We start from the raw sequence: 18,789 nt of genomic DNA on the forward strand, positions 1-18,789 counted from the left end.
TTAAGACAAAACTTTCAGCATATTTTATATACTAAAAAACAAAACAAAAAGGGTTAGTACTGGGCCAATGGCCAAGAGGCAATATTACTACCTTGTAGACTGTTACAGTTCAAATTGTCCCACTTCCCCCCAGAATTTCAGAAACAAGAAGTCTGGGAGATACTGTACCAGCTGCAGTCGGGTGATTCTAAATGCTGTAAGTACTATTCATCTTGACAATGGTTAATTTCTATCCCCTAAGTTTCCCTTCTCCAACATTTAAACATTATTCATGTCAAAATTATCCTGGGTGTCTTCCTCTAAAAGGGCTCTAATCTCCATTTTTACCCTAAATATGGCATTTTGAGTAGTATGGCAACAACAAAGAATAAATGGGAATCATGTATTTTTTTCCTTTCCTCTCTTATAATATGTAAGATTTTTAATGTGCAAAAACACCAAGTCCAATTTCACTGCTCAGTAAGTACTTAACACGTATCTATCACATGTCCCATTCTAATTCAGGAATGAAAGCATTTATGTTGTTCTTACCTTTTCTATATCCAGAACTTTATCCTGCATTTCCTTTAGTGCACACTGAGACTCAGCTTCACTCAGTCGGGCTTGGACCAATTCCTTCTCTAGCTGTAGCACAAAATCTTCATTGTAGTTGGAACTGCATTTATGCTACAAGTTATAGACATACACTGAAATTTTTCATAAGTATGAATATGTATATATAATAAAAATAAGTGCAATTACACAATACAACTATTGAGGGCAACCAGATTGTAAAAGTTCCATCCACCTAATATTTCCAGCTTATCTCCTCCAATTAACTTTCCAATGAACAAAAAATTCCAGGTTTGATATCTATAAAGATGATCATATTATTGGGTGTTCATAATCAGTCACACTAACTGAATCCAATTTATAGGAGATAAATGTCTTTTTTTATCTGTCCATCCATCCAGATACTAAGAATTTGTTCCAGCTCTATAGACCTGAACTGTACAACAGTGTAACCACCAGCCATATATGGTTACAGAGCACTTGAAATGTGGTAAGTCCAAATTAAGAAAAGCTTTAAGTGTAAAATACAAACTGGATTTTGAAGGTTTAGTGTGAAATAAAAAGGCAAAATATCTCAGTAACTTGGACACTGATTATATGTTGAAATAATATTTCAAATGCCGAGTTAAACAAAATATTAACTTAATCAAATAAAAATTTTATTATTTATTAATTACTCCTTTTAACATGGCATTTTAAAATGTATATCTGGCTCACAATATATTACTATTAGACAGCACCATTACAGACTACAGAAGACAAGTACATATTTACTGAAAATTCTATTTTAACCTAATAGAAATAAAAACAAAGCATCCACAATAACGCGAACCATCCTAAATCCCAAAAGAATAAAAATGTATTTGCTGTTAGAAATGTAGATCTATTTAAATATACTCATGAAAATGACTGCTGGAAGCAAACAAAAAGAAAATGTTGCATAAAGAAATTAGCCATGGAAGAATGAAACCTTTCCATTTCCTTTCCTACTTTATACCAATACAGCTACTTAAGAAATTCCTTTTTTTAAACTAGTTTCTACACAAAGCTGTTCAAAAAAGCAAAAAGATATTGAATTCACCATTATAAAAGACTGCCTAAAATCACTTCACATTTAACTCACGTAGTAAAAAAAATAGCGACAACTCAAAATTCCAACATAGAGTCATAGGGAATAATCTCCCACTGAACTGGCACAAGTAAAGAATGGTTCCTTTTACTCTTCAATACATTAGGAACAAAATGACATCAAATTAAAACTCTATTTAAAAACTATTAAATACTTAATTAAAACATATGGTACTCCCTTGCCCCAGTTACCCAAAAAGATATTTTTAAAAATGCACCGTTCACTTATTAGGCAAATGAGAATTTTTTAATTCAGTGTACTACATGTTATTTCTCCTAGTAATTTTCTGATACTATTAAAACAATATTTCAATACAAGAAGTACATCTGCAATAGGTATAACACCTTAGCAAATACTTACCTTACCAAATAGGAGAATGGCAATTTTGGAATGACCACATCCAAAATGCAGGTGCCATGATTTTTCTTTAATTAATCATAGTTACTTTATGAGTAATACTATAATTTTTTGCTTTTAATCTAAAGCTCTATGTTACTTCACACTTATTTTCCAAGACTCTATCAGGAGAGCCCCAGGAATACATCAAACCCAAATGGCCAAAATGAGAATGAAACCATTGATCTGGTATAATCCAACTGATCCAACCAAGTATACAAAAAACTGTACTAATATTGGGAACAAATTTTTATTGATAAAATTTATAAAACTTTTAATCATCTTCTATTGTTAATGGAATACATTCTATAGTGTACATGCTATTTCTCTTCTCATATTTCCCATTTGTTCCTCAACCCACTGCAAACTAGCTTTAGTCTTCATCCCTTGATGAAACTGCTCTAATCGTTAATATTAATACCCAACAACAATATAAAAACTCAATGGAAAGCCCTTTAATTCAGCTCTTACCTTCACCAGATAGTCTATGGAATTTAAGACAACTGACAACTCAAAAATTTCTCCTCCCTCAGATTCTGAGGTATTACTGTTTCATGGTTCTACCTCATAACTTCTCTGTCTCCTGTCAGCTGAACTACTTAATTATACATATGTATGTCTACGTGTATGTGTGTGTGTATATGTCTGTGTGTATCAATCAGTAGGCCCCAGGGTTTCAATATTGTGTTTTTTCTCAATCTTCCTGTTAACTTTATTTTGTAGATTCCTCCTATGTGATTTCATCCACTAATACGGTCTGTATAAAGACACTATCAGATACTGTGTGTATGTATCAGATTTTGTCTCTGTATAAGTCTATACAGACAGTGGAGAATCTATAAAATAGTAAAAAAAAAAAAAAAAAAGGAGGGAAAGAGGGACAGGAAGAGGGAGGAAGAAAGAACACACAATAATGGAACTCTAGGGACAATAAATATATAGATAGATACTGACAGATATACAGATACATAGAAAGCGATGACTCTCAAGTCCATATTCTCAGCTCTGATCCTTCTATTAAGCTACAGGTTCATATTCACAACTTCCTACTGGTTTTGTTCATCTGTTTAGCCTCATACTCACCTCACATTCAACATGTCAAAACTGGACTCCTCATCTTTTCCTCCTCATGTATTTACTACTATATGCTAAGGATCCCACCATCTAACAACTGACCAAGTCAAAACTTCCCCTCTTATAATCAACCCATACCAAATCAATCACAAAGTCTTAGTAACTTGCACATCTCTTGAATTTGTCTGCTCCTTTCCATCTTCTCAGTCATTGTTTTTATTTATGCTCTCATCTCTTTGAACCACCGCAATAGCCTTATATATCACCATCCAATTGTTAATAGTGCTTACAGTGGGTATTATTTAATAGAGGCATACCTCATTTTATTGCTCCTCGCTTTATTGCACTTTGCAGATACTACAATTTTTACAAATTGAAGGTTTGTAGCAACCCTACTTCAAGCAAGTTTATCAGTGCCATTTTTCCAACAATTTGCTCACTTCAAGTCAGTGTCACATTTTGGTAATTCTCACAATATTTCAAACTTTTTCATTATTATATTTGTTATAATGGATGATTTGTTATAAGATGATCTGTGACCAGTGACTTTTGGTGTTACTAACGTTGTTTGTGTTCTGACAGCTCCACAGACTGGCCATTCCCCCCCCCATCCTTTTCCTCGGGCCTCCCTATTCCCTGAGATACAACACTATTGAAATCAGGCCATTTGATAAACCACAACGGCCTCCAAGTGTTCAAGAGAAAGAAGAGTTGCATGTCTCTCACTTTAAATCGAAAGGTAGAAATGATTAAATTTAGTGAGGAAGGCATGTCGAAAGCCAAGATAAGCCAAAAACGAGGGCTCTTGCACCAAACAGCCAAGTTGTGAATGTAAAGGAAAAATTCTTAAAGGAAATTTTTTTTTTTTTTTTTTGTGGTACGCGGGCCTCTCACTGTTGTGGCCTCTCCCGTTGCGGAGCACAGGCTCCGGACGCGCAGGCTCAGCTGCCATGGCTCACGGGCCCAGCCGCTCCGCGGCATGTGGGATCTTCCCGGACCGGGGCAAGAACCCGTGTCCCCTGCATCGGCAGGCGGACTCTCAACCACTGCGCCACCAGGGAAGCCCAAAGGAAATTTTTTTAAATGTTTTTTTTTGACAATGATCCTGACTTTTAAAAAATATTTATTTATTTATTTATTTTTGGCTGCATTGGGTCTTCGTTGCGGCATGCGGGGGTCTTTGCTGCGGCACGCGGGATCTTTGTTGCAGCATGCGGGATCTTTTTGTTGCGGTGCACCGGCTCTTCATTGCAGCACGTGAACTTCTCTCTAGTTGTGGCGCGCGGGCTTCTCTCTAGTTGTGGTGTGTGGGTTTTCTCTCTTTAGTTGTGGCACACGGGCTTCAGAGCGCGTGGGCTCTCTAGTTTGCCGCATGTGGGCTCTCTACTTGAGGTGCGCGGACTCAGTAGTTCTGGAGCGTGGGCTTAGTTGCCCTGCAGCATGTGGGATCTTAGTTCCCCAACCAGGGATCGAATCCACGTCCCCTGCATTGGAAGGCGGATTCTGGACCACCAGGAAGTCCCTCTTAAAGAAAATTAAAAGTGCTATTCCACTGAACACACAAATGATAAGAAAGCAAAACAGCCTTATTGCTGATAATGGAAAAAGTTTTAGTGGTCTGGATTAAAGATCAAACCAGTCACGACACTCCCTTAAGCCAAAGCCTTATCCAGACCAAGGCCCTAACTTTCTTCAGTTCTATGAAGGCTGAGAGAAGTGAGGAAGCTGCAGAAGAAAAGTTTGAAGCCAAAACAGATTGGTTCATGAGGTTTAAGGAAAGAGGCCTTTTCCATTACATAAATGTGCAAGGTGCAACATTAAGTTCTAATGTAGAAGCTGCAGCAAGTTATCCAGAAGACCTAGCTAAAGTCATTAATGAAGGCAGCTACATTAAACAATAGATTTTGTGTGTGTGTGTGTGGTATGCGGGCCTCTCACTGTTGTGGCCTCTCCCGTTGCGGAGCACAGGCTCCGGATGCGCAGGCCCAGCGATCATGGCTCACGGGCCCAGCCGCTCCGCGGGATGTGGGATCCTCCCGGACAGGGGCACGAACCCGTGTCCCCTGCATCGGCAGGTGGACTCTCAACCACTGCGTCACCAGGGAAGCCCCAACAATAGATTTTTGATGTAGATGAAACAGCCTTCTATTGGAAGAAGATGCCATCTAAAACTTTCACAGCTAGAAGAGAAGTCAATGCCTGGCTTCAAAGCTTCAAAGAACAGGCTGATTTTCTTATTAGGGGCTAATGAAGCTGAAAACTTGAAGCTGAAGCCAATGCTCATTTACCATTCTGAAAGTCTTAGGGCCATTAAGAACTAGGCTAAAACTACTCTGCCTATGCTCTCTAAATGGTAACAAAGACTTGACGATAGCACATTTGTTTACAACATGGTTTATTGACTATTTTATGCCCACTGTTGAGACCTAATGCTCAGAAAAAGATTCCTTTCAAAATATCACTGCTCACTGACAATGTACCTGGTCACCCAAAAGCTCTGACGGAGATGTAAAATGAGATTAATGCTGTTTTTATGCCTGCTAACACAATATCCATTTTGCAGCCCATGGATCAAGGAATAATTCCAACTTTCAAGTCTTCAAAAAATTTGAGAAATACATTTCGTAAGGCAATAGCTGCCATAAATAGCAATTCCTTAGATGGATCTGGGAAAAGTAAATTGTAAACCTTCTGGAAAGGATTCACCATTCTAGATGCCATTAAGAACATTCATGATTCATGGGAAAAGGTCAAAATACCAATATTAACAGGAGCTTGGAAGAAGTTGATTCCAACCCTCATGGATGACGTAGAGAGGTTCAAGTCAGTGCGAGAAGTAACTGCAGATGTGGTGAAAACAGCAAGAGAACTAGAATTAGAAGTGGAGCCTGAAGATGTGACTGAATTGCTGCTATCTCATGGTAAAACTTGCAGGAGGAGTTTCTTCTAACAGACAAGCAAAGAAAACGGTTTCTTGAGATGGAATCTATTCCTGGTGAAGATGCTGTGAAGATGACTGAAATGACAGCAAAGGATTGAGAATATTAAATATACTCAGTTGATAAAGCAGTGGCAGGGTTTGAGAATATTGACCCCAAAAGTGAAAGAAGTTCTACTGCGGGCAAAATGTTATCAAACAGCACTGCATGCTACAGAGAAACTGTTCATGAAAGGAAGAGTCAATCGCTGTGGCAAACTTCACTTTGCTTTTTTTTTAAAGAAAGTGTCAACCTTCAGCAACCACCACCCTGATCAGTCAGCTGCCATCAACATTGAGGCAAGACCCTACACCAGCAAAAAGGTTACAACTCACTGAAGGCTCAGATGATGGTTAGCATTTTTGGCAATAAATATTTTTTAATTAAGGTGTGTACATTGTTTTCTCAGGCACAGTGCTACTGCATACTTCTTGGCTACAATACAGTGTAAACATAACTTTTATATGCACTGGGAAACCAAAAAATTTGTGACTCACTTTATTGTGATATTTGCTTTATATCACGGTGATCTGGAACTGAACCCACAATCTGAGGTATACCTGTATTTTATGTTACATCTCATACTAAATTGTAGTAGAAGGCATTTTTACAATTCCACCACCTGACCTAGGTAGGTGTTTTCTTACCTTTTGAGTCTAAGGAAGTTTTAATTCCATGTTTATCAATACAAACATTTTAACGAAAATTATACAAGCACTGGTACACTTTAATAAAGTATTCAGAATCAATCTAACTCCACTAAGCCAATTTCATCCCATTATCAATTTCTGTACATAGCAATTAGCTCTATTCAATTACATTCATATGCATTACTGAACAAAAAGTATTTTTATTGGGATCAATTCTTAGTATTGATATAGGCTCACTGAATGGAGAATCTGCATTTAATGCTATGACTTAGGGACTTAGAAAAAACTCTAACATTTGTTTGGTTGGTTGGCTGAAACATGGACCAAAGGGTGGCCCACAGCCCACAGTGAGTGAACTGGAAATGCTGGACATGCCTTGGTTTAACGTAAAGGAAGGGAAAACTGGTGACAAAAAAATCTGGGGAAGATGTATGTAGACAGACCTCTCTGAATAGACTAAAAAGGTGAAGATGTTTGTCTCCCATGTGAATGCTCACCAAAGGGTGACCTCAGCAGAGGATTTAAAAAATCAATTGGATGGACTGACCCATTCTGTGGATACCAGTCAGCCTCTTTCCTCAGAAAGTCCAATAAGCTTATGAACAAAGTAGCTATAGTGGCTGGGATGGAGATTATACATGGGCTCAGCAACACAGACTTCCACTCACCAGGGTGATCTGGCAACCACCACTGCTGAGTGTCCAATCTGCCAGCAACAGAGATCAACACTGTGCCCCTGATATGACACCATTCCCTGGGGTGATCAGCCAACAACCTGGTGGCAGGTTAATCACACTGGACCACTTCCATCATGGAAAGGGGCATTTTGTTCTTACTGGAACAGACACTTACTCTGGATATGAAGTTGCCTCCCCAGCATGCAATGCTTCTGTTAAAACTATATCATCCATGGACTTACAGAATGCATCATCCACCGTGATGGTATTCTACACAGCACTGCTACTCATCAAGGAGTGCACCTCATAGCAAAATAAGTAGAGCAATGGGCCCATGCTCATGGAATTCACCAGTCTTACCAAGTTCCCTAATATCAAGCAGCTGACTTGACAGAAAGGTAGAATGACCTTTTGAAAACTCATTTACAGTGCCAGCTAGGTGGCAATACCTTGCAGGGCTGGGGTAAGGTTCTCCAGAAGAAGGAATATGCTGTGAATCACTATCCAATATACAGTGCCGTTTCTCCCATAATTCATAGATCCAGGAATCAAGGGGTGAAAATAGGAGTGACACTATTGTTGCTACAGACTCACCAACAAAATGTTTGCTTTGCAACATTATGCTCTACTGGTCTAGAGCTCTTAGTGCCTGAGGGAGGAATGCTTCCACGAGGAGACAGTAAACTGGAAGTTAAGACTCACCCAACCACTTTGGGTCCTCATACATCTGAATCAATAGGCAAAAAAGGGAATTACGGTGCTGGTCTGGTTGACTGATCCTGACTACCAAGAGGAAAGTGGACTACTACTCCACAATGGAGATCAGGAAAGAATATATGTGGAACATAGGAGATCCTTTGGGGTGTCTCTTAGTATTATCATGCCCTGTGATTAAAGTCAATAAAAAATTACAACAACCCAATCCAGGAAGGATTACTAATGGCCTAGATCTTCCAGGAGTGAAGATTTGGGTCACTCCACCAGGCAAAGAACCATGACCAGCTGAGGTGCTTTTTGAAGGCAAAGGAATACAGAGTGGGTAGTGGAAGAAGGCAGCTACAAATACTAGCTACAACCACATGATCACTTATAGAAATGAGGACTGTAACTGTCATGAGTATTTCCTCCTAATTTTGCTATGAATACGTTTGTATCTGTTTTCTTTCCTTTCTTATTCCCTTATCATGCAATATAAGATGCACTGACTTTATATTACAGCATTTAAGTATTGTTTTACAGTACAGTATTTACAGTATAGTATTTAAGTTACAGGATATCAAGAAGAGAAAACGTCACTCAAGGACTTTACCTCCCTTCAGAGACAGGCATTAGTACATTTTTGGTTATGCTCAGGATATAACTGTATCAAGTCATGCAGAATTATGACCTTGTTATTTTACCTGGAGATTAAGTATGGTTTAAGGAGAAGCACATGGGTGCCAAGTTGACAAGGGTTGGACTTGTGATGGTTAATTTTTATGTCAACTTGACTAGGCCATGGGATGCCCAGATTAAACATTACTTCTGGCTGTGTCTGTGAAGGTGTTTCCAGATGACTCAGTAGACTGCCCTCTCCAATGTGAGTGGGGACCATCCAATCCGTTCAGGGCCTGAATAGAACAAAAAGCAGAAAAAGGGAGGATCTGTTCCTGCCTGATGCTTGAGCTGGGACATCAATCTTCTCCTACCCTTGGAATGGAATTTACACCTTCAGCTTCTGTGGCCCTCAGGCCTTTGGATTTCAACTGGAATTACATCATTGGCTTTTCTAGGTCTCCAGCTTGTAAAATGCAAATCATTGGACTTCTCAGCCTTCATAATGGCATGAGCCAATTACAGTAAGTCTGTGTGTGTGTGTATGTGTGTGTGTGTCTGTCCTATTGGTTCCATTACTCTGGAGAACCCTAATAAATCTTATAAATTTATAAATAAGATTAAACTTATTGATTAGAGGTTTTATTGTTCTTGTTTGGTTTTTGGTCCCTTTCAACTGACTCAGAGCTTCTGCAATTGAATTCTCTTATTTGGTACTTATTTCTACCATTTCCAATTCTCCCTGTTCAAAATTATGTAGATTTAAATTTGATCAGGAAAGTGATATACTTGTCAATGTTTAGTCTATTAAAAACTTTGCCTGCCAGCTTTAGGTCTTGTAAGTTTTGGGTTTTATTACTTGCAGTTTATGCCATTGGCAAAGCAAGCTGGTAGAATTAAATGATGAAATAATGGTAATATTGATACTAATCTTAATAATAGCTACCACTTATTAAGCACTCATTCTATGCCAAGCATTACTCTAGAGGACCAACTCACTTAAGCCCCAATCACCCATTATTATATACAGGAAAAGAAATTTGTATTATATGCAGAAGTAACTTGTCCAAGGACACACAACCAGTGAGTGGCAGAAATGGCATCAAATTACCACCTTTAAAAGATGTTACTGTGCACTGTAAACTGCCTGTTTCAATTAAAAATTTTTTTCCACAGGGAAAAAAGTGTCATTTATAAAAAAGGGATTTTTTTGTTTTTGTTTTTGTTTTTTTATTAAGCCTTTTAACTCAACTACCTCACAATGGAATAAGAGATGCCAGGAAAGGTGACTGGTACCACACAGCCTGAGAAAAAAACTGCAGCACATGTGGGCAGTTCCAGCTGCTTACCAGGAGGAAGTGCCATGGAAGACAGTGGCTATGAAACAAGTGAACATTGGGGAACAAAAATTCCTAGTACCGTGTCTATTTAGGAAACTTTTTAGCACGGTTGGTCCACCTCATTTTACAGTTTTCCCAGACCAAATAGAAAGAAAAAAAATAAAAATAAAAAACAATCAAAATCCTGAACCCAACAACACTGCACTGAAAACTTTAATACAAAGCAAAACAAAAATTGGGCTTTTATGAGGTTGACTTGAGGTCAGGAAAAGAATGATAAACTTTTGAGAGGAAGAAAGAAATCATCAAAGCCAAGAGAAGCTCAAAGTGAGGTTTTTTAAAAAAAACTTATTTAATGAATTTATTTTTGGCTGCATTGGGTCTTTGTTGCTGCACGTGGGCTCTCTCTAGTTGTGGCGAGTGGGGGCTACTCTTCGTTGCGGTGTGCGGGCTTCTCACTGCGGTGGCTTCTCTTGTTGTGGAACACGGGCTCTAGTCACGTGGGCTTCAGTAGTTGTGGCACGTGGGCTCAGTACTTGTGGCACACGGGCTTAGTTGCTCTGCCGCACGTGGGATCTTCCCAGACCAGGGCTCGAACCCGTGTTCCCAGCATTGGCAGGCAGATTCTTAACCACTGCACCACCAGGGAAGCCCCCTAAAGTGAGGTTTAATAACAGCTATCATATTAAGCCCAAGCCTTGACCATTTCTGATGCAGCTGTTCTGTTGTAAGATGTTCCCGTTCCTGTTCCACTCACTATAAAATAGGTTTTAAAGTTTATGATGATAACAACAATGAAGAGAGTAGCTAACAACTACTGCGTGCTCATTATATGTCAGGCACATGCTAAGTGCTTTGTATTCTCATTTAACCTTCACCACAACTTCCACTTTACTAATAAGTAAACTAAAAAGACTTAGCAAGGCAAACAGACTGGCAATTCTGTTAACTGGGAATGTGGATTACAGAGCCCTTATATGGCTTAACATTTAAGCCTATAAGGGTTGAAATAATATGTTTTAAGAGCTTAATATATTGTTTTAATATATACTGTTCTAAGAATTACTGGTATAATATTAAAAATCTAAACACCTAAAAAAAATTAAACATCTCACATAATATTCTTGTAATAAATTCCTAAGAATATACTTCATATTCAAATTAGTAAACTGGAAAAATATATAATTTGTTTTACCAAATGACAACTGCCACAATTACAATGGCTGATAAGTCAGCAAGGGGCCATTTATTTAAAGGTCCACAAATAATGAACGACTTTCCTACACTTACATCAAATTTGCTTTTGTCAATGAATCTCTTACTGCTTCTGTGATACCAGCAATCCCATTCCAATGAAATTGACAGAGATTTTTTTTTAGTGGAGTCTCTAGGCCACCTACTTTTTTTTTTTTTTTTTTTTTTTTTGCAGTACGCGGGCCTCTTACTGTTGTGGCCTCTCCCGTTGCGGAGCACAGGCTCCGGACGCGCAGGCTCAGCGGCCATGGGCCTAGCCGCTCCGCGGCATGTGGGATCTTCCCGGACTGGGGCACGAACCTGTGTCCCCTGCATCGGCAGGCGGACTCTCAACCACTGAGCCACCAGGGAAGCCCCTAGCCCACCTACTTTTTAATCCCAAGTGCTTTTCTGGTGTTGTAAAAGTTACAAAAGTAAAGATAAATTAGAATGCCCTTAGTAGTCTTTTTTATTTGTATCTTGAATAAAACAACAAAAAAATGAATTCACACATTCAATGTCTGAAGAATATATAAGTGCCCTAGTAAAAAGTAAATGTTTGTATTTAAAGATGTTTCTTGTATTTATTCAAGACCTGATAATTATATGTCCTTTTAAGGACCCCACATATTTCATGGAACCCTGTATTCTTCTCTCTTGTAGTACTAATTGCCACTCTAATTAAATAATTTTCACAGTTATCTATTTCTATAAATACTATACAATCAATGCCAAGGATAGTGTGATTTACCACTATACTGCCAGAACTAAACTGTACTTTTCATAGTAAGTGAGAAACGTTATTTGCTGAATCAATTAGCTAGTCAACTCTTGGTTTAAAAAACAACAACAAAAACCCCCTCTATCATAAACCATATATTAAACAATGGGAGTGGAAATTCAATGCTGCAAAAATAACCTATAAAATCTATTTGTTTCAAAAATAAACAAAATTTGTAATAGTGTGGGAATATGGTACATTTCCATTGTTACATCCAAAGCATCTGAGAAAATGCCTGTACTATCAAAGAGTCCAGAATGATTCTATGCAAGACAATAATAAAGGAGAAAAAAACTTAAATAAAAAGTTGCTCTCCCACCCAGCATATGATCCAAAAAAAGATGTTTGTAATCCCCTCTACCACCATGTTCCAATGAGTCTTTTTTAAAAAATCCAAGCAATATGGATGTACTATTTAAAGATTTGCCACACTAAACTTTTTTGAGAAATTGGGGGCTTTCCTGGTGGCACAGTGGTTAGGAATCCACCTGCCAATGCAGGGGACACAGGTTCAAGCCCTGGCCCAGGAAGATCCCAGATGCCGTGGAGCAACTAAGCCCGTGCATCACAACTACTGAGCCTGAGAGCCACTACTACTGAGCCTGCATGCCACAACTATTGAAGCCTGCATGCCTAGAGTCTGTGCTCTGCAATGAGAAGCCACCGCATTGAGAAGCCCACACACCTCAATGAAGTGTAGCCCCCGCTCGCTGCAACTACAGAAAGCCCGTGCTCAGCAACGAACACCCAACGCAGCCAAAAATAAATAAAATAAATAAATTTTTAAAATTGGTATAACATTTTTAAATTATTTATTCCCAACATCTGAAAAATTACACACATCCTTTAAAAAGTGGCAGATTATCTCTGATTATTTATATACACAAACTGCAAGATAGTTTGATGAAGAAAATGTTAAGAAAACAATTATTTCCACTAAAGTGAACGTTCATTTATTATTTAAGCTGAAAAGAGATGATTACATATGAATATAAAACATTTAATCTTAGACTAAGGCCAAAATTAGTTTGGAAGAAAGCTTCTGTTCAGATTTCTAGGCATACTGAGAGTTTACCAAGCTTAATGTGTTAAGTCATCAGTCTAGTGTGGATTTTTAGAAAGATGTACATAAATTTACCAATAATTACAAATTAAATGGCTTTTTCTTGAAATGTCACCAAAGTAGAGTTTAAAAGTGTTTATAATGCAGGAAGAAATATTAACTTCCATATTCATAAAGAAAAACAAACCCACTAAGTAAATCAGGTGTGGGGCAATTCTAAATGCTGCTTAACAAACACACTTTCTAAAATAAATTATCTAGACGATTTCACAACTTGCACTAATGGATAGTTTTTAGTTTATTAATGTTTATTCATGTGTTTAATCTAAGTAAGATTAGTTTCTATTCCTCATATCAAATCCTTGGTTCTTAAAAGTATCACATAATTATTTCATATTTTCTTCTAGAATTATAGGAAGAGGAAGGAAGATCGAAAGAAATCTGGCCTAGCCTCCTGTTAAGTACTTCCTGGTACAAAGGTCCCAACAACCTCAAAAGGCAGTCATTTCAGCACTCAGCAGCTTTAAGTGTTACAATCCTTCTTGTATATGCTGATCCTAGCCAACAAACTGCTGGACAACAATTACTTATTCAGGACACCTGAATGATAAGCAGTCATGTGTAGGGCAAAAAGTTTATAAATAGATCAAGCAAGACTCAGACAGTTGGTCTCATCAGGAAAAATCATCCAATATAAACACATCTGTGCCCCATCACACTCAAAAAGGACAAAGTCAGACATGCAACTGTATGAAATATCATTGGATCATTTCTACTTCTATGGGTTTCCTAGAAAAACTGACATGCAACATGTATAACAAATACTTAAAGGGATAATTTAATCTCAATGCTTGGTTTATCTTATGCTTAGTTTAATATTTATTATTTAATTTAAAAGTACTAAATGTAAGTAAATATTAAATTTTATTTAGTGTACTAAATACTAAATAATAAATTAACACAACATATTATATAGCACAGGGAAATATAGCCATTACTTTGTAATAACTTTAAATGGAGTGTAATCTCTGAATATATATGCTGTACACCTGAAACTAATATTGTAAATCAACTGCACCTCAATTTAAAAAAATAATTAACACGATCATTTTTGAAAACCAACAATATCAGGTTCAAAGTATCAAAAGCCAGCATAAAATGCAATCAATGATCTGTTAAAGACAATTACTCAATAATTGAGTACTGCACAAATGCTTTTTAAAGCATATCAATACTCAAAATTTATTAAAAATAAAATTTACCTTTTAAAAACTGCTGCTCAGAAGTTTAATATATATCATTGTACCAATAGCATTAAAATCATTAAATATGATATGAAACATCAAAACAAACAAAAGCCCATGAGTCTGGAGTGATAGAAAAGTATTCATAGTGAGTAAGAGAGAGAGATTGAAGGGGAAAAAGAGAAAAGTCTCTTTTACAGAGGAACATTAGCTAACAGTGTAGAAAAAAATGAGAAAATATGAAAATCACAATTTGGGAAACCCAATCAGAGGATGCTAAAACCCTTAGGTAAAAGGTGAATAGAGGGCAAGATATTTATTTGGTACAGAAGTATTTCCCAATGTATTACTTAATTGTTGCAAAGAAGAAACCATACCTTTACAAGGGAAAGGCTGTGTGGTAACCAAACTTAGCATGGTGATCAAACTCAGCAGCATCACTAATAGTGGGAACTTACATTATGTGATTCCTGATTTAAAGCAAAGTTCACAACATCATCTATAATCTAAATGTTAAAAATGTTTAACTGAATCTAGTTTACAGGAAATGTGACCCTATGAGAAAGGAATCAGACAAATCCAGGATATGAGACAAGACAACTTGGTTACATCTGTAAAAAGTCAATGTCATCCCTAAACTGGCTTTTGTTTTTTCTATCTTTAGTCAGTCTAGACAGAGTTTTATCAACTTTATTGATGATTTATAAGAACCAGCATTTGATTTCACAGATTTTCTCTATTTTTGCTTTATACTGTTTTCAATTTCATTAATTTCTACTCTATTACTTGTTCCTTCTACTTGCTTTAGATTGAATTTCCTCTTACATGTCTAGTTTCTTAAGGTAGAAGCTTAGATTGCTGGTTTGAGACTTATTTCCTTTCCTAATATAAGCATTCAATGCTATAATATTTCCACTAAGCACTGCTTTAGGTAGATCTCACAAATTTTGATAATGTGTCTTCATTTTCATTTAATTCAAAACACATTCTAATTTCCCTTGAGATGTTCTCTTTGACACAGGGGTAAAAATGTGTTGTTTAATTTCCAAATATTTTAGGGATTTTCCAGATAACTGAATGTTGTTAGAGTCAAAGAAGATACTTCATATGATTTCAGTTACTTTAAATTTGTCAAAATTTATCTTATGGTCCAGAATATGTTCTATCTTTGTAAATGTTCCATGTGTACTTAAAAATAACACGTATTCTGCTGTTATTAGGTGAAGTGTTCCATAAATGCCAACTGGGTCAAGTTGGTTGGTCTTTGATATCCATTCCATAATGATTTTCCACCTACTTGTTTCACCAATTACTGAGACTGGGGTATTTAAGACTCCAACTGTACCTGTGGATTTGTCCACGTCACTTTTCAGTTCTATCAGTTCAGCTTCATGCTCCCCTATCATTAGGAGCATACACATATTAGGAGACATATATTTCTAAATACATAACAATCCTAAGATTGTTATGTCTTCTTATGGAACTGACCATATTACCAACATGAAATGTACCTCTTTATTCCAAGAAGTCTGAAGTCTACTTTATTTGATATTAATACAGTCACTCCAGCTTTCTTTTGCTTAGTGTTCGCATGGTATTTCTTATTTATCTTTTTACATTTTTTTCTAGTTGTAATTTAGTATATTGAAGACCACCTTGATCCTTTTCACTGTAGGAGTGTCACCCTCATTAGCTATCATACTATCCACATTTCCAATATTCATATAATAGCCTACTTGGCCTCTGTCACTTCCAGCCCTTTTAAGTGAGACCATCTCAGATTCACTCAGATTCTGGGAACAACCTTATTCCTAAGTAGAAGAACATAAAAAAATAAATAAATAAATGTAAAAACATGTCTGCTCTACTCTGGCACATTAACGGAGATGGCCTATCCAAACACCACATCTTCCCAAATCACGTAAATCACAGCTATGGATAATAGCCTCCATGTTCAACACTTGCCCAAGCTGCTCTCTCATTAGCCCACTAAACTCCTGATAATCCAAATTCTTGTCTCTTTTATGTCTTAAACTCCCTTGCCTTTGGGCTACAGTTCCTATAAGGCATTCATCTGACAACCTATCGTAAGTCACTTCTGTAGTTGCCAACCTTGACCTGCTCTGCACTACTCCACATTGCATTCTCCTTTTAGTCTCAGTGCAACCACAATGCTGATTAAGACATGCCCAACTCCAGCCCTGAGGGCTCTCCCAGTCCTCTCAGACTCTTCATACAAGCTAGCTCACTTGCTTCTGGTCCTACCCTGACCTCAACCAATGGGTTTCAGCACTGGGATGTTATATGTTCTCCCTTATTTCCACCTTCTACCACAATTACTCAAACTAAATGCATCATTTCCTTGAGCCGTATACTCTTCAGTTCTGTAGGCTTCTTCTTTAGACAATTAGGCACAATTCAAATAACACTTTTAAATGAACAATTCAGTGGCATTTAGGATAGTCAGAATGTTGTACAACCACAAATTTTTATCTAGCTCTAAAACACTTCCATCAGTCCACAGTAAAACCTCTTAAGCAGTTTCTCACCCTTTTCCCACTCAACCTTCTGGCAACCACCAATCTCTGTTCTGTTTCTATGGATTTATCTATTCTGGATATTTCATACAAATGGAATCATACAATATGTGATCTTTTGTGTCTGGCTTCTTTCACCTAGCTTAATGTTTTGGAGATTCATCCATATTATTCATAGCATGCATCAGTACTTCATTCCTTCTTATGGCTGAATATTTCATTGTATGTATATACCACAATTTGCCTATCTATTCTTCTGTTGATGAACTTTGGGGCTATGTCCACTCTTTTGTGAATGATGTTGCTACAAACATGTGTACACATACTTGTCTGAACATCAGTTTTCCATTCTTTTGGGCGTACATCTAGGAATTGAATTGTGGGTCATATGATAATCCTATGTTTAAACATTTGAGGAACCACCAAAGTGTTTTCCACAGTAGCTGACCATTTTATATTTCTACCAGCAATATACAAGGGTTCCAATTTCTCCATCTCCTTGCCAACACTCCTTTTCTTTTTTACTTATTATAGATATCCTAGTTAAGTGTGGAAACCTCATAGTGGTTTTGATCTGCATTTCCCTAAAGCCTAATGATGTTGAGCAACTTTTCATATGTTTGTTGCCATTTGTATATTTCTTTGGAGAAAGGTCTATTTGAGTCTTCTGCTTACTTAAAAAAACATGTTTTATTGAAGTACAATTGATATATAACATTATATTAGTTTTAGGTGTACAGAATCATGATTCAGTATTTGCATATATCATGAAATGTTCACCACAATGTCTAGTTAACATCCATCACCATAGGTAGTTACAGTCTTTTTTCTCGAGATGAGAACTTGCAGTATCTACTCTTTAGCAACTTTCAAACAGGCAATACAGTTGCCTATTGTTAACTATAGTCACCATGCTGTACATTACATCCCCATGACTTATTTATAACTGGAAATTTCTACCTCTTGACCCCCTTAACCACATTTCACTCACCCTCCCATCTTTTGCAACCACCAATCTGTTCTCTGTATCTATGAGCTCGGTGGGGTCTGTTGTTTGTTTTTAGGTTCACATATAAGTGGGTCATGTGATATGTGCCTTCTCTATCTGACTTATTTCATTTTGCCCAGCATAATGCCCTCAAGGTCCATCCATGTTGTTGCAAATGGCAAGATTTCATTCTTTTTATTGGCTGAATAATATTCTAGCATGTGCACTATGTGTGTGTGTATTTATGTGTATCATTTTCTTTAATCATTCATCCACTGGTGGATACTTAGGCTGTTTCCATGTCTTGGTTATGGTAAGTAATACTGCAATTCTCTGTTCATTTTTAAATTGAGTTGTTTGCCTTTTTGTTGAAAGGGTTATTTATATATTCTGGATGCTAAACACTTAAATATGTGAGTTTCAAATATTTTCTACCACTCTGCAGGTTGCCCTTTCATTTTCTGGATAATGTCCTTTGATGCCCAAAAGGTTTAATTTTGAAGACCAATTTATCTATTTCTCGGTTGTTGTTGTTGCTGTTGCTCATCCTTTTGGTGTCAAAGAATCCATATCTAAGAATTCACTGCCAAAAACCTGAGCTCATGAAGATGTATCCTTACGTGTTCTAAAACCATAAGGATCACTGATCTATTTTGAGTAATTTTTTATGTGGTGTGTGGTAGGAGTCAAAGCTCATTTTTTCACATGGTGATGTCCTGTTTTTCAAGAACCATTTGTTGAAGAGACTATTCTTCCTTATCAAATGGTCTTGGTACCCTTGCTGAAAATCAGGTGGCCATAAATGTATGGATTTATTTCTGAACTCTCAATTT

General features: G+C 37.1%; 1 protein-coding gene across 7 annotated transcripts in view; it reads right to left on the bottom strand.

Moving 5' to 3' along the window:
* Positions 1-18,789, bottom strand: part of EVI5 (ecotropic viral integration site 5) — a gene marked incomplete at both ends in the record, with an annotated part of 231,451 nt that overhangs the window by 83,770 nt on the left and 128,892 nt on the right. For 6 of the 7 annotated variants that reach the window (XM_079696539.1, XM_079696537.1, XM_079696536.1 and 3 more), the window contains one exon: positions 532-666. In XM_079696539.1, coding sequence (XP_079552665.1) covers positions 532-666 — 135 coding nt within the window. The remainder of the gene's footprint in view (positions 1-531; positions 667-18,789) is intronic. The other variant, XM_079696540.1, reaches the window with a different exon arrangement.

The sequence above is a fragment of the Hyperoodon ampullatus genome, assembly GCF_949752795.1.
Source record: "Hyperoodon ampullatus genome assembly, chromosome: 2".
Taxonomy (NCBI): Eukaryota; Metazoa; Chordata; class Mammalia; order Artiodactyla; family Ziphiidae; genus Hyperoodon; species Hyperoodon ampullatus.